The 13,202-nt window shown below is 38.6% G+C and overlaps 1 protein-coding gene and 1 non-coding gene across 2 annotated transcripts; one reads left to right on the top strand and one right to left on the bottom strand.

The window, feature by feature from the left end:
* Positions 1-2,409: 2,409 nt before the first annotated feature.
* On the bottom strand, positions 2,410-8,186 carry LOC140933791 (metal transporter CNNM4-like). The gene is made up of 3 exons (XM_073383438.1): positions 6,727-8,186; positions 4,572-4,706; positions 2,410-3,460 (listed from the first exon to the last, which is right to left on the bottom strand). The coding sequence occupies exons 1-3, from the start codon at positions 8,183-8,185 to the stop codon at positions 2,937-2,939; spliced, it is 2,118 nt and encodes a 705-aa protein (XP_073239539.1). The 5' UTR covers position 8,186; the 3' UTR covers positions 2,410-2,936.
* Positions 8,187-8,303: 117 nt separating this feature from the next.
* On the top strand, positions 8,304-8,401 carry Trnai-gau (transfer RNA isoleucine (anticodon GAU)). The gene is made up of 2 exons: positions 8,304-8,340; positions 8,366-8,401. It is a non-coding gene; the product is annotated as a tRNA-Ile (tRNA).
* Positions 8,402-13,202: the final 4,801 nt, after the last annotated feature.

Here is a 13,202-nt window from a genome sequence, read left to right as displayed (position 1 = left end):
AAAATAGCAATAATCACGAGCCTGTGGAAGACTCATAGGCTCCTGAAACGCGCGCTTAAAAGGGGAGCTTAAGCAACGACGACGGCGACGGCAACGAGGACGGCAAAAAAGCAATAGGGTTAGATTGACAAAAGAACAATTTTGCTCGTGCATCACACATTTTTTTTACATTTCTTTGCCGTCCTTACACGACTAGTCTACGACTACATCACGAAACTGTCTAATTTCTCGTTTTGTGGAGGACGTGTGAACACAAGACAACGACCCTCTTTTTCTTTTCCTGAACTGTAATACAGTTCTTTAGAATTCAATGGTGAATAGAACGAGATGGAATAAGCACGATAAATATTAAAGAAGCGCGAACACTTTTTAACTGACGTTTTTGTAGCTGTCGTCGTCGTTGTGGCTTAAGCTCCCTAAAGAGGCCTCTGCTGTGGTGGAAAGAGCCTGGCAAAGAAAGCTTTGGATATTAGAAATCATAAACTCCTTTGTTTACTCGAATTTTTTGTAGTTAAACTAACTTTCTACCCTTGAGCAAATTAATAACACAGGACGTTCGGTCGTAAAGAATTCATCGTACTGACAGAAAGAACATAACAAACTCAAATGAATTTTTTTTTTTTTCAGACCAGATAAGGGCAGACAAAAATTGTTCAGAAAACCACGTACATCCAAGCCATCACGCCTAATTATTAGAACGTGCTTAATTTATTAATGCTAGTCTGATTAACTTTTATATTGTAAATAGGTAATGTTTTATGCTCCAAGTCAAGAAAAGCAATAAACCGATACGAGAAATCTCTGCTATTTATCTATGTGTAGTGACTTTGCGCTTGATTTTCTCGATCTCTGTAATGGATCTTGGTGGACAAGTCAAGCGAAAGAAAAAGTTATGGGCGAAAAATTACCTCCCGCGAGCAAGCGAGCGCATACTCACAAGAAAATAGTTTTCTTCCCTTGACGTGTACTCAACGTTCTCAAAAACGGAGCTCAGGCTTAAAGCTTTTAACAGAGCGTTTGGGTATTTTCTCCAAGTGTCTCTGTTACGCCGCACTGATGAGCCACAATACCGGGTGCCCGAACAGCTGTGGACAGTTACAGCCCCACTCTGTTTGAGTCCCAGCCTCATTCCCAGTCGTCCTCGGCGATTGCGGATGTGACGTCACCTGTCAAGCTTATCGGGAGGCTGTTTGGGTCCTACTAGTGTCGTGTTTATCGCTTGCAAAGATATTTTTTACGTAACCTCCCATGCAGAATCCAAAACACTTAGTACGATCAGGTTTGCAGATTTATGTTCAACTCATTGAGTCCACGTACAAGGGTCTGAAATGGTGCATTAGCCTGTTCTATCCCAGGCAGGCATTTAGATAGAGAAAATACAGCGAGCGAAACAACAACAACAAAACAAAAGCAGGGAAAAAAAGAGAGGAAGATAATACGGTGGCTCGTACGGACAAAACGTTTCCCGGGGTCCAAAAGCAATGTCCAGACTCCAAAACGCGTCCTAGAATCCAAAACACGTTCCATACAGATACACAAGGCCAACCTCGTTCCCAGGGTTCTCTCCTACCCGCCCCCTGGAGCGAGGTTGACACAAGGCTCGATTACCAGCCGCTGTACAGGATATGAGCCCGCGATCCTCCCCTGAAGATCGAGCTTGCCATAAACATTATCCTTCCACGTGTTTTGGATTCTGGCGTTATATAAAAATTGTAAGAAACTGTGCAACGCAATTAATCGTGTGAATGTAATTACTGTTTTAAAATATGAGTTGAGAGGGAGGAGGCCGGGTTTCAGTGGTTTAAAGCGACGGGGCGGTGAATATGCTGGGAAGTGTTTTGTCCCGGCTCTCCCAATCTTCCTTTTTTTTTCGCTCGCTGCATTTTTGCCGCGCTCCACCATCGGGCCAATGTTGCATTGGCATAGTGCCACATTCACAAGTGACGTCGTCAAGAGTTATATTCCCCCCTTTTCAGGGAAGCAATACCTATACCGAGGTCTATATCATACCTCAATCAAAGTCAATTTTCATTTAGCTTAGTTAGCGTCGGTTCCAAGACTAAGTTCTTCCCTTATCTCTATTCCAAAAGTAGTGATTGGAATGAGAACGTTGGTCCTTCCTTTCCACATTGTAACTAGCTCCTCTCTAACTGAATGAATGAATGAACACTTTATTTTAAGTGTCTATGTTGTTAGCTAAAGGCTAATGGGGCACACTGTAGTCTTGAGCTGGTAATGAGGAGACACAATTTTCCGAAACTTTTTGCTTCATTTTAGCCGGCTATTTTCCTGAATGTTCCCTCTCGTCATAGGGAAATTGAACCTCCCCCCCTCCCCCCAGCACCTTCCTCGGCACTATCACACACTCAACCGTTTATGAAAAAATGAAAGCACATGACACGCTTTTTAATCTCTCATTAAATTTTAATTGCCGAAGTTTTTTTTTACAATTTGTATTATTTAAAACCCTGGTAAACAATCAGGGATTAACTAACATGGTACATCTTGTACTCACAATTTGAACTTGCTATTAGCTGAATATTTGTTGTCATGTTTTCAAACTTCAATATATAATTTCTCGATTTGAAAAGTCTCTAATGTACACGTTAAATATTGAATTTTGTCAAATTACAAGTAAAGCATTCTTCACCAACAGATTAATAATATTATGATATTATAAATTACATAGAGATGTCACACAGTTTATTCTTAGGTAATTTTGTTCATTGATAATGTTCATCTTCCTTGTGGCAACATTAACTAAACAAAACAGAACTAATATTTCACTCTATATGAAATTAAAAAATATAAACATACAAATTTGCTTTTGAATGTTGCAAACATTCAGTCTACTTTCTATAATTTTGTGAATGCACGTCCCTAAACAGCAAGTCTATTTTTATTGTTATCAAATTTAAAACGAACCTAATTTAATACTAACAAGGTGTCTCATGAAAAACATCTGTTTTACGTGATGGACCATTGGCTGTCACGCCAGGGAGCTCCCGTTCCTGTCCAATCTCGGAAACAATGCCATCAGTGCTCTTAACTTCCTGCTCACGTTCGAGCAAGGTAGCACGCACTGCTTGCTTGTACAGACTTCTGGGTATTTTTAGATACATGATGTCGGTGACTACACGCACTGTGTAGTCAGGGATGTACTGAAGGTTCCCTTTCAAGTTAAAACTGGATCCACCGAGTGATGCCACTAATGCGTTAGTACCAAAGCTTGTAAAAGGCCCCTCCTCAAACGTCAACTGCTCTTGACCAACTGTGACTTCAACTTTGCCCTGAATGATTAAGGTGAAGAAGTCTGTGGCGACACCGTTCCTGTACAGGTACTTTTGACTTCCATTGTCATCAGCATCTTGGAGCTTGAGTTCAAGGATAACACGCGGTTGGTTTATTAAACGTTTGAGGACATTGAGCGAGATGACATCCTCGCTGAATGCATCAAAGGCTGTTAAAAAGACATAAGGTTGAATGATTTCACTGTAGGTATCGTATTTCCTCAAAAAAGGGGGTGATTATTGGGGGGAAGGTGATTATTTCAATTGTTCACTGGAAGTCGTGTCCTAAATATTTAGCCTGCGTGGTAGGCATTTGAAAGGAAAGGGAAAGGGGATTAGGGCATGAGACCAAATCCCCTTCCCCTTTTATCGCCTGCCATGCAGGCTATAAATATTTTGTTTAAAAAAATAAGAAGACGAAGAAGAAGAACAAAATGTTTACATAGCACCAGTATCCTTCAAGTTCAAAAGCGCTTAACAAGAGCAATAAAACAGTGAAAAAAGTTATGAAAAAGCTTTAAATCTTAAGACTAAAATAAAATTAATATGGCTAAAAAGTTACAAAAAAGTTATAAAAATGCTTTTTTAAAAAAGAACGTCTTAAGTTTGTTTTTAAAAACAGACACTGAGGAGCTGTTCTTAATGTCGGATGGCAGAGTATTCTAGAGTGTGGGGGCTGCCATGGAGAAATATCTTGCACCATATGTTCTCAAATTAAAATGTGGAATAGAAAGAAGATTTTTAGATGATGAACGCAGCTGACATCAAAAACATTGTGTGGTTCCAAAAATTATCCATACCTACCCCATGGAAGGGATTTTTCCTTAGATACCCCCACCTCTCTGGAAATTTCAGTCTAGCTTCATACATTTACTTAAATTTTTGGGCCTTTGAGAACCCCCCCAACCCCCAGGAATTTCCAATCCCTTCTGTGGAGGAGTATGGATACTTTCTGGCACTACACATTGTAAACTGAACATGGTCATGTTTTTACGAGGTCATGTTTTAGTGGGGAGATAAAAATGTGAGGGTTGTGATGAGTTTTACATCAGGGAGACAGCAGGAAGTTTTGGAGTCTAATTCAGGGAACATCTCAAGTATTCAGGCAAAACCCTGGATACTGTATCCTCCTTAATCCTTGTTAGGGTAGACGACATCAATCAAGGTGAAGGTGTCAGAGTACACCAGAAAAGGTGTAAGTGGGAATACTTTTTGCCACAGGGTTTTTTATAATCAACATGTAAAAGAGGTAGCTGTACAACTTCAGATCAGTCTGCTCACCTGTGTTAAGATACTGCAATATTGCAAGCTGCAGCTGAGGTGAGACTTTTGGCATGTCTTCCTCTTCAGAGAACAATGACAGTTCCCTCATTAATGTCTTGCGGCCTGGTATAACTTTTCCTGACTTGTTGTCCACTGCAAGGAAAATGTACATTGTATTCTAAGCATTTTACAGCTCCAAGCCCAAAATAATTTTTGGTCAATGGCTGGACATGATGACTGGCCAAACAGGTTTGAGCTCAGTCATGGCTCCTTTCTGACCGGTCAAAATGCTGAAAACAGGCAATTATAAACCATTAATAATAGTGGCATTCAAAAAGCTGCAGAACTAAACTGTCAGATGGCATCTCATCTGGATTCTCTGAATTTACAACTAAAACCAACTCAAATACCTCATCATTTAACTGTTTTTGTGATTTACAGAGATAATGTGAATATATTTTTTTCCCTATTATTTACATGTATTTGAAAGCCATGCACTTGACCAGCCAGAATGACCGGCCAGCTAAACATTTGGTCATCTTGGCTGGACATTGTCTGTTTTCTGGCCATCATTTTGAGCTCTGCAACTGCTTCTATCACACTGACAAGGAAAGCCATAGTTCTTTCTGAGAACATGAAATAACCACAGAACAGAAGAAAAACCAATTTCAGGATACAACATCATTGCTTACACCACATTTATAACTAGAAGCAAAGTTTGTTTTGCATAAAGCTTGACATCGGCTATGAAACAACAAGAGAGGAAAACAGCTTTATCTTTGAATTATCATTTAGTAATGTAACTTGGTATGGACGCCTTTCAAAAACAATATTATTTAAACCTTTTCAATCAAAAGAATTAATAAATATGTATATAACTGCACAACTGGTGTGAACTTATACAATAAATAAATAGCTTAAGCAGCAACTTGAGTACAATGTGTGTAATAAGACATGTACTTCCTGTAGCGTCAATAGTAAGTGCTTGTAGGGCAATAAAACAATAAACTATTTGTTGACAGTAATGGAATTGGACTGTGTGCCCACTTAAATATGAAGTTATTAATAATAATGGCCCTTCAAAACATCACTACTTCATCTAAAAAAAACTAAAAAATTTTACAGTTGACGTGAAAAAGCAGGTGTTGCTTTTACTTCAACATTGTACCTTCCATAGAGACAAAATATCAGAATCATAAAACAGAAAACACGGGAAACATTAAGCTGTTCCAGTGAATGAAATGCTACATAAATTTTTAAATTTAAAATCTGTATGAGGGGGTAGCATTTGGGAAGATGATAAATAAAAAGCATTCTGTTGTGATATTATACTGTACATTATAATATTGAAGAAATCCATGAACTTGTTTTACCTACATGACTCTATGTAAAATCTTAAAGATATCATAAAAGTATGCAACACAAACAACAAAGTGGATGTCACAAGCCATCTGACAATATATATTAAAAACCTAAACAGATACAAAAGAAGTGTACTTTTTGCCAGAAAACTGAAGAAGATTGTGCTTCTGTATAAAAACAATAGTAGCACGTCATTCAAGGCCACTTAACAGTGTTTGTAAATTAATATCTCTCTATCTCCTTCCATTTTCTAATATCTATTATTCATCTCAAGAAGCACACAGGACCTCCAGTTACTGAATTATTTAAAATAAGGCACAATGTGGTTTTCCACAGACTTCATGTGCTGAGAGTAAAAAGCATTTAAGCAAACAAACGCTAAAAATGCACTGCATCTTTGTAACCATATTAACATTGTAGTGTAGATAAAAACTAAGATGACAATGGAAAAAGGTGCACTTTTTTACCTCTATTCATCAACAAAGTTAATCTGGAGTGAAATAAGTCACAATATACAGCAGTACAAAAGAATGCAATAAATATAAGGACATTCCCTCACATACAGTGTAACGGACTTTTTGCAACTCATTTCACTTCAGCATGATAGTAGAATAGAGGTAAAACAGACCATGTACCATCCTCACTTTTTTTCTAATTGACACTTTCAGTCAGTCTAAAGATGCATCCTGTGGACTATGGTATTGTCACATCACCATGAAACACACACACACACACTATCCAAACTTAAAATACTGATGCTGTTCACATAACTATTACTTTCATGATGCTGATAATTCCAGACTATACTTACAATAGATGTCAGTCTCATCGACTATTTCAGACTGGATTATTTCTTCTAGGATGTCCTCCAAAGTAACAATGCCAATAGCTTCATAGAAAGGGTCGCCACTTCCCTCACTGTTAACGCGCTGCACCACTGCTAAATGTGAATGCCCCTTTTTAAAGTCTTCTAACATTGCATCCAAATGAACATCATCATAAACTCGCTGCACCTGATGATTGTAAAATTTTATAACTGTCCTCAAGGGAGTGCAGTCATCTGTATCAATGAAAGCCAAATCCTTTACAAGAAGCAAACCCACAATGTTATGTCTTTCACCATCATAGACCGGAATCCTACTATGTCCTGATTGCATAATACTTGCAATAGTTCTAAAATCAAGGACCGATGACAAGTCCAGCAGGTAACAATCTTCCAGCTTCGTCATCACCTCTTCCACAGTTTTACTTTTGTAGTTGAGCACCCCTGAAATGATATTCATTTCATCACCTTCCAAGTCATTAAACTCTGCAGTGACTTTCAGCATCTCCTGGAGCTGTTTCCTATTATACACTGTACCAATCTCGTCCCCTAGTATCCAATCCAAGATCCTGCTTATTGGAAAGGAGATAGGAAACGTCACTAGCATGAAAAATCTCGTGATCCAGATGGTCCTAGCCCCAACAGCCAAACCATGTCTTGAACAAAGGCTCTGTGGAATTATCTCACCAAATATTACAATACCAGCCGTGGAACCAAGAACCGCAGCGATTCCATCACCAATTATGCCGTCTAAGAGAACGGTAAACGAAGTATTCACTAAAACATTGCCAAGAAGCAGCGTACATAAGAGATAATTACCGTGTCTTCGAATCGGTTCGATGACTTTGGCGTAACCTTGCTCGCTTGTATTACCACAGTTCATAACAATTTTAAGCTCGGTTGGATCTAGTGCCATTAAGCCGAGGTTGAGCCCTGAAAACAAGCCTGATAAGCACATTAGAATCACGATGAATACTATTTGCAACCATGTAGGTAATGTTGGACTGGTGGTAGTATAAATCTGAAGCAGCTTGTCTGTATCGCCTTGGTGTAGCCATTGGCGTCCATTCCCTGCCTGTAGACAGACGTAATAAGGTCCTCCAGCTGGCAAGATTACTTCGCCTTCTGCTTTGTAGTCCTGAAAGTCATTTTGCTTGAAAAATACAGGAAATTTGGGATCACCATCGCAAACAGAGTTAACTTTTCCCGGGGTGGAAGTAAACGCAATGCGTGAATCCCGCGAAATGTTAACACTATAGAACCTCAACAACGTCGAAGTTTCGGCTTTTATTTCAACAGCGCCATTCTTGATCGCACCTGAACTATCGACGGGACTTATACCGGTCAGGCGCCCCTCACATTCTACGAAGGTAACGAACTTGTAAGCCGCTAAAAGACAAAACGTAAACACGTATACATAACACCTCCTGGCAAAGATGGCGGCCATTCGAGACTGAAGGTCTCGTGATGAAACAACCGTGAGAAATGTCATGCTTACCATATATGGAATCAAGCATTGTTAGTTTGTTTAAAATGCCCAATTTTTTTGCCCTCTATCAGCAGCTGGTCCGTTAGCTCAGTCGGCAGAGCGCGGTGCTGATACACCTGGATCTAGGATCCAACGGCTACGCCGAGGTCGAGAGTTCGAGCCTCTCACGGACCAGTAATTTTTGTTTTCTTTGTTTCAATGTGGTTAGATTTGTTTTTTCCATTTATTGTGGAAAAGACATTGCATTCAAATATTGTGGTAGAAATTGTGTTTTTTCTCTCCGGAGAGAAATCGAGATTTTTTTTATTAAATTGTAATGTAGATTTAATTTTAGTGTAATGATCTTTTTTCCAAGATTAGTATATTTTTACTTATTAATATTTTTTTTCTGTTTTTAAGCCGCTACTACATGAGATCCGTAGGGACAGACCGTGAGAGGGACACTGTAAAATTTACGGCCGGGTTTTATTCTATGGCGAGTGTGATCACTGAAATGTCTACATTCTCCCCTTTCTCTATTAGTCAGGTAGGGTTAAAAATACAAATGTATTTATCATGGGTTATGTAACCTTTTCTTTGGGGTGTTACATGGTATGCTGTTCTGTTGCTTCATTAGCGGTAGGCTATATATTTGAGTTGTTCTCATTTATATTCATTCGCGTCTTACGACCGTCCCTACGCCCTCAAAATTCAAATGAGTCACGAATTACGAATAGGTTTTCAGTGTAAGGGCTGGTGTAAGGGCCCTTACAACCTTACAGGCTGACACTCACACATAAAAGGAGCTTGGCTCCAAGTATTCGGAGAGAGTTAGAGCTGATCATAAAATGTTTGACTTCATCGTTTCTCGCTAAATATTACTACTTTTCACCCTGTTGCAAGGTTAGTTTAAAGTGTGGCTAACGTGTGACTGTACTCTTAACAGTTGAGTCTGCCGGTTTTTCCATGTTTCCATTAGTCGTCTCGATTCGTAAACAAGAAAAAACATCATATCACATTGCGTGCGAGGATTATTATTCCTCTTTCCATATAAAGCCAAACCGCGTTCAACGATGAGTAAACACAATATTTTTTTGGTTATTGAACAAGATGCAAATAAGTGGCCGGGGATTGTGAAGTTTAGCCAAGCCAACTGCGCGAAATTATTTACACGGGGGAGTAGTGAATCAACTTGTATATGACTATTGCAATCGATACGACTGGTAACCGTTTTGCGCCCGTTTTGCGCCAATTGTTCCGTGAAGCGACTTAGCATCTAATATTTTTAAGACCCAAAATTTAAAAGGTTATGAGTTAAACAGGATTTCGGTACATTAATTTTGGGGACCCTCGCTCCATCTAAACAAATCCAGTAAGTTCAACAACAAAGTGTCTCCATCTTACACAATAATATCCCGCCATACTGAAACTGTAACCTTCGAGTCGAGAATTCAGCGTCAAAATACAAATGTTACGTATCAACATGCAACTTCGGCAATCAACATTGGTATTGACCGTAAAGACGATTAAATTGGTCCTTTTTTAGCAAAACCGTTAACATTCTAGGCCAACATAAACAATGTTGAGTTGCACTGCGTGCCATTTCCACCAAAACAACACAGAACGATGGAAGAACGGAATGATGGAATGGTGGAATGGTGGAATGGTGGAATATCGCCCCAAATCCTAAAAGACGGAATATAAAGTACTGGTATGTATATAAAGTTCGATAAAAAATCTGTAAAAGAAATAAATATTGTTGTAACAGGTTAAACATGTGAGTGGTGAGTTCCTGTCTCTTTCCGTTAAGGGAGTAAGCCCGGGAAGTGGGAAAATGTAAGCTATATAGGTATGTGCCCTCTCCCCACCCCCCCCCCCCCTTTGGGGTAGGGTGTTTGCGCCTTGTTGGTCTGAAAACGGGTACAGATTATGCCCATTTTGGTCTGGAATCGGGTTTGGTTTTCGAGGGAACTACGGGAGTGTATGAACGTATTTATCGTTTCAATTCAAATGTGAAAGAAAGGGGGAGAAATATGCGAATTCTAAATGGATTGGAAGAATTTTTTTGTTTGCACTCCAATCTAAGTAATAATGACATAATGTCTGTCTACAGGCCAGGTCTGAAAACAGGTGTGGATTTTTGAGGTCTGGTCTAAAAACGGGCGGTGGAAAATGACATTTTTGGCCCCCACCAAGAATTCCCAGGAGTACCCACCCGGGGGGAGTAGGTTGCTTTCTGTCACACAACATGTCTAGTGAGTGCCTTTTCCTTTAACTCCTCTTTTTCGTATGTTTTTTTTTGTAAAAAAATCAAACATTTTCCTTTTTAAGGTTCAGTATTTAGGTCCCTGTGTAGTCTGCGATCACGCCCTCTCCCTTGATCTCTGTAATCTGTTTTATTTTTTCCCTCTCGAACCAAAGAAGCAGAGAAGCAGAAAAATAGATAGATAACGCCTGATCTCAGGTTAGTCCCTGTGTAACTGTATTCGACAACGTACGTGACAGTCATGAAGGTCCCTTTTTTCCAGACGAAACTGAAGGGAGTCTGTTGACCTCTTTAACATCTGGGTTCGGGTCTGGACAAATGTCTCAAATTTTAATTTGCGTTAACGATCATAAAAGTGGTGAAATATAGTCTCATTTATTTGAACTTAAAGTAAAATTAAGTAATTAAAATGAAAATTAAGTAGATGTGTCCAAGCTGTGCTGTTGTCTCTTGTGTTGTGACTTTCTATCAATGGGAAGTAATAAATGTTGGAGGTAAATATGTTTCAATTCTTTTTAAATATAAAATGAAAAAAAAAAAGAAAACCGATTTCATGCAAACAGTGAATTCAGCAAACAGTGATTCTCAATTGAGTTGCAATTGAGAGTCGAAGGATCAAACAATTTATCATCACTTTTTAAAAAAAAGTTTTAAAAAACCTTATCATTTCTTTAAAAACCCGCTTCTTTGGATGGCCGACATGGGCCAGGTTTTTTATTTTTCCCAGTTTTTCACGATTTAGATCTGCCGCCCTTTCAATATAACCTCAGTTCAACGTGTAGTTACTTCCCGGAGAAGCCAATAGCCAAATAAAAATCGAAATCGATAAAAATCGTTAGCGATCAGGTGATCTTATCGATTCTTAATGGAAGACGATAAAAAGCTATCCAGAGAAATCATTAAGTCTGAATTTCGGGCATCCCTTCGACTCTAAGGATGTCTGAAATTCAGGTTGGGAAATCTTTTATATAAAGTTGTATTTCTCGTGGTACTTGCCTGCGAGAACTGTGAATATAATTAAACCGAACCGTTTCTGTTATTATATACAAAAGGGTCACGGTTTTTAGAGAGAATCTTGTGTTTGTAATAGTTTCCGCATTTCTTCTTTTCATGTTTGTTGATCAGCTGTTACTCGTGGATCTGTTTTCTCAGCTGTACTATTTAATTAACTGATGCCAAAAAACAAAACAACAATGTCGGACTTACCGTTATAAATCGTTAAAATCATGAAAAATCGATAATATCGATTTGACACAGCAATTTAGTTTATCGATTTTCACCGATTTCCGTTATCAATCGATAAAAATCACTTGATTGCTATCGATTTTTATCGATACCGATTTTTATCGATTGACCACTCCGGGTAAATAAACGAGTTTTTTCCCTTCAAATGGGCATCAGACCAACAAAATTACTCTCCTGGCAAGTTTCTATCTCGTATTTTTCAAACATTTAGAATTTTTTTAGTAAAATTCCAAAATGTTCAGTCAATACCAAACTTTAAACAGTTCAGTCTTTGTTTTTTTTAGCTTTTTTCTGCAAGTGGCGACCACCCTTCAAACAAGGTGAAACACTGATATTTTTAGGTGTTCCGCATGGAAAGTTACTACACATCAATTTCATAAGCTAGGTTTTATGTATCGCATTATCCTTGTTATTTTTTAAATTCTATGTTGTTTGTCATTTTCATTTTATTTTTTTTTTCAAAATTAAGGGAGACATTCCGTCTTTTAGCATTTGGGGCTATTTTCCGCCTTTCCGGCATTCCGTGTTATGGGCATTCCGTCATTCCATGTTGTAGGTTCGCCACCAAAAATGCACGATTCTGTAAAAAGAGTAAACGGACGGCGGACGGCGAATGGGGGACGGAAAAAAATGATAAATAAATAAATTTATAAGGTAGGTATATAAGACTAAAATCGATGTCGGTTCCAACTCGTAGCCTATAAAGGAGAAAAGATCTCTAGTTTCTATCATTTCAGTTTCCGAAATTATTTTGCGGTAAGCTAGGTTTGTGCCTATGTCCCAGAGAATGTACAAGAGAAACTACGCTGATGTATTGTATTTGACCGGCTGGTACCCCAGTATGTTAAATTTTGCGATATCCATAATTTTTTTGTTTGCTACAGCGATGTCCACTGCCTTACATTTCTTCCGGTTCAACTGACTCCGATAACAAAAATACAGACAAAACTTTAAAACTAGTTGGAAGAGTGGGCTCAGCTTCTCCGTCCAGATTCAAGCCTTTTGAAGAGGGGTAAGAGGAGAGAGCTAAAAAAGATAGAGTTAGCTGAACTTTAAAAGATTATTTAGGTCTCAACAGTCAAGGTGTATACATTTGTTTCAGTAGTTATTTGTTTATTTTTTCATTTTTTATGTAATTTCAAAGATCAAGCCACGATGTGAGAGAAATAGTTCCCGGTGCCTCTCGCGGCACTCGTCAGCATCACACTTGGAGAACTTTTTAAGGTGGCCCGAACCTTAGTTTTTTTATGTGCGTGTTGGTTATGTTTTTGAATCGCGTTTTTCGGCAGTAACGATCGAGCCGATTTCTATGATTTCTGACGTCCTTGGGTTAAACTTTAAGGAAATGTGAGTTATTTTCTTGTAGGTATAAAAACGTTTGAGATATCGACATATGTTTAAAACCGCATTTTTACAAAAAATGACAATAACTTCGAAACCCTAAGACAGATTTGTCTCTAACTTCAGCAAATAAGCTTCAAAGCT

Source organism: Porites lutea, chromosome 4, assembly GCF_958299795.1.
Source record: "Porites lutea chromosome 4, jaPorLute2.1, whole genome shotgun sequence".
In the NCBI taxonomy this organism is placed as follows: Eukaryota; Metazoa; Cnidaria; class Anthozoa; order Scleractinia; family Poritidae; genus Porites; species Porites lutea.
This window is presented reverse-complemented; position numbering and strand designations above follow the sequence as displayed.

What these genes read in the sequence shown, in the direction of transcription:
- LOC140933791 (XM_073383438.1), bottom strand. Translation starts at nt 8,185, where the DNA reads ATGGCCGCCATCTTTGCCAGGAGGTGTTATGTATACGTGTTTACGTTT. An exon ending in CGATGAGACTGACATCTATT is followed by an intron (nt 4,707 to 6,726) that starts GTAAGTATAGTC and finishes TTTTCCTTGCAG; the next exon opens with TGGACAACAAGTCAGGAAAA. An exon ending in ATTGCAGTATCTTAACACAG is followed by an intron (nt 3,461 to 4,571) that starts GTGAGCAGACTG and finishes TCTTTTTAACAG; the next exon opens with CCTTTGATGCATTCAGCGAG.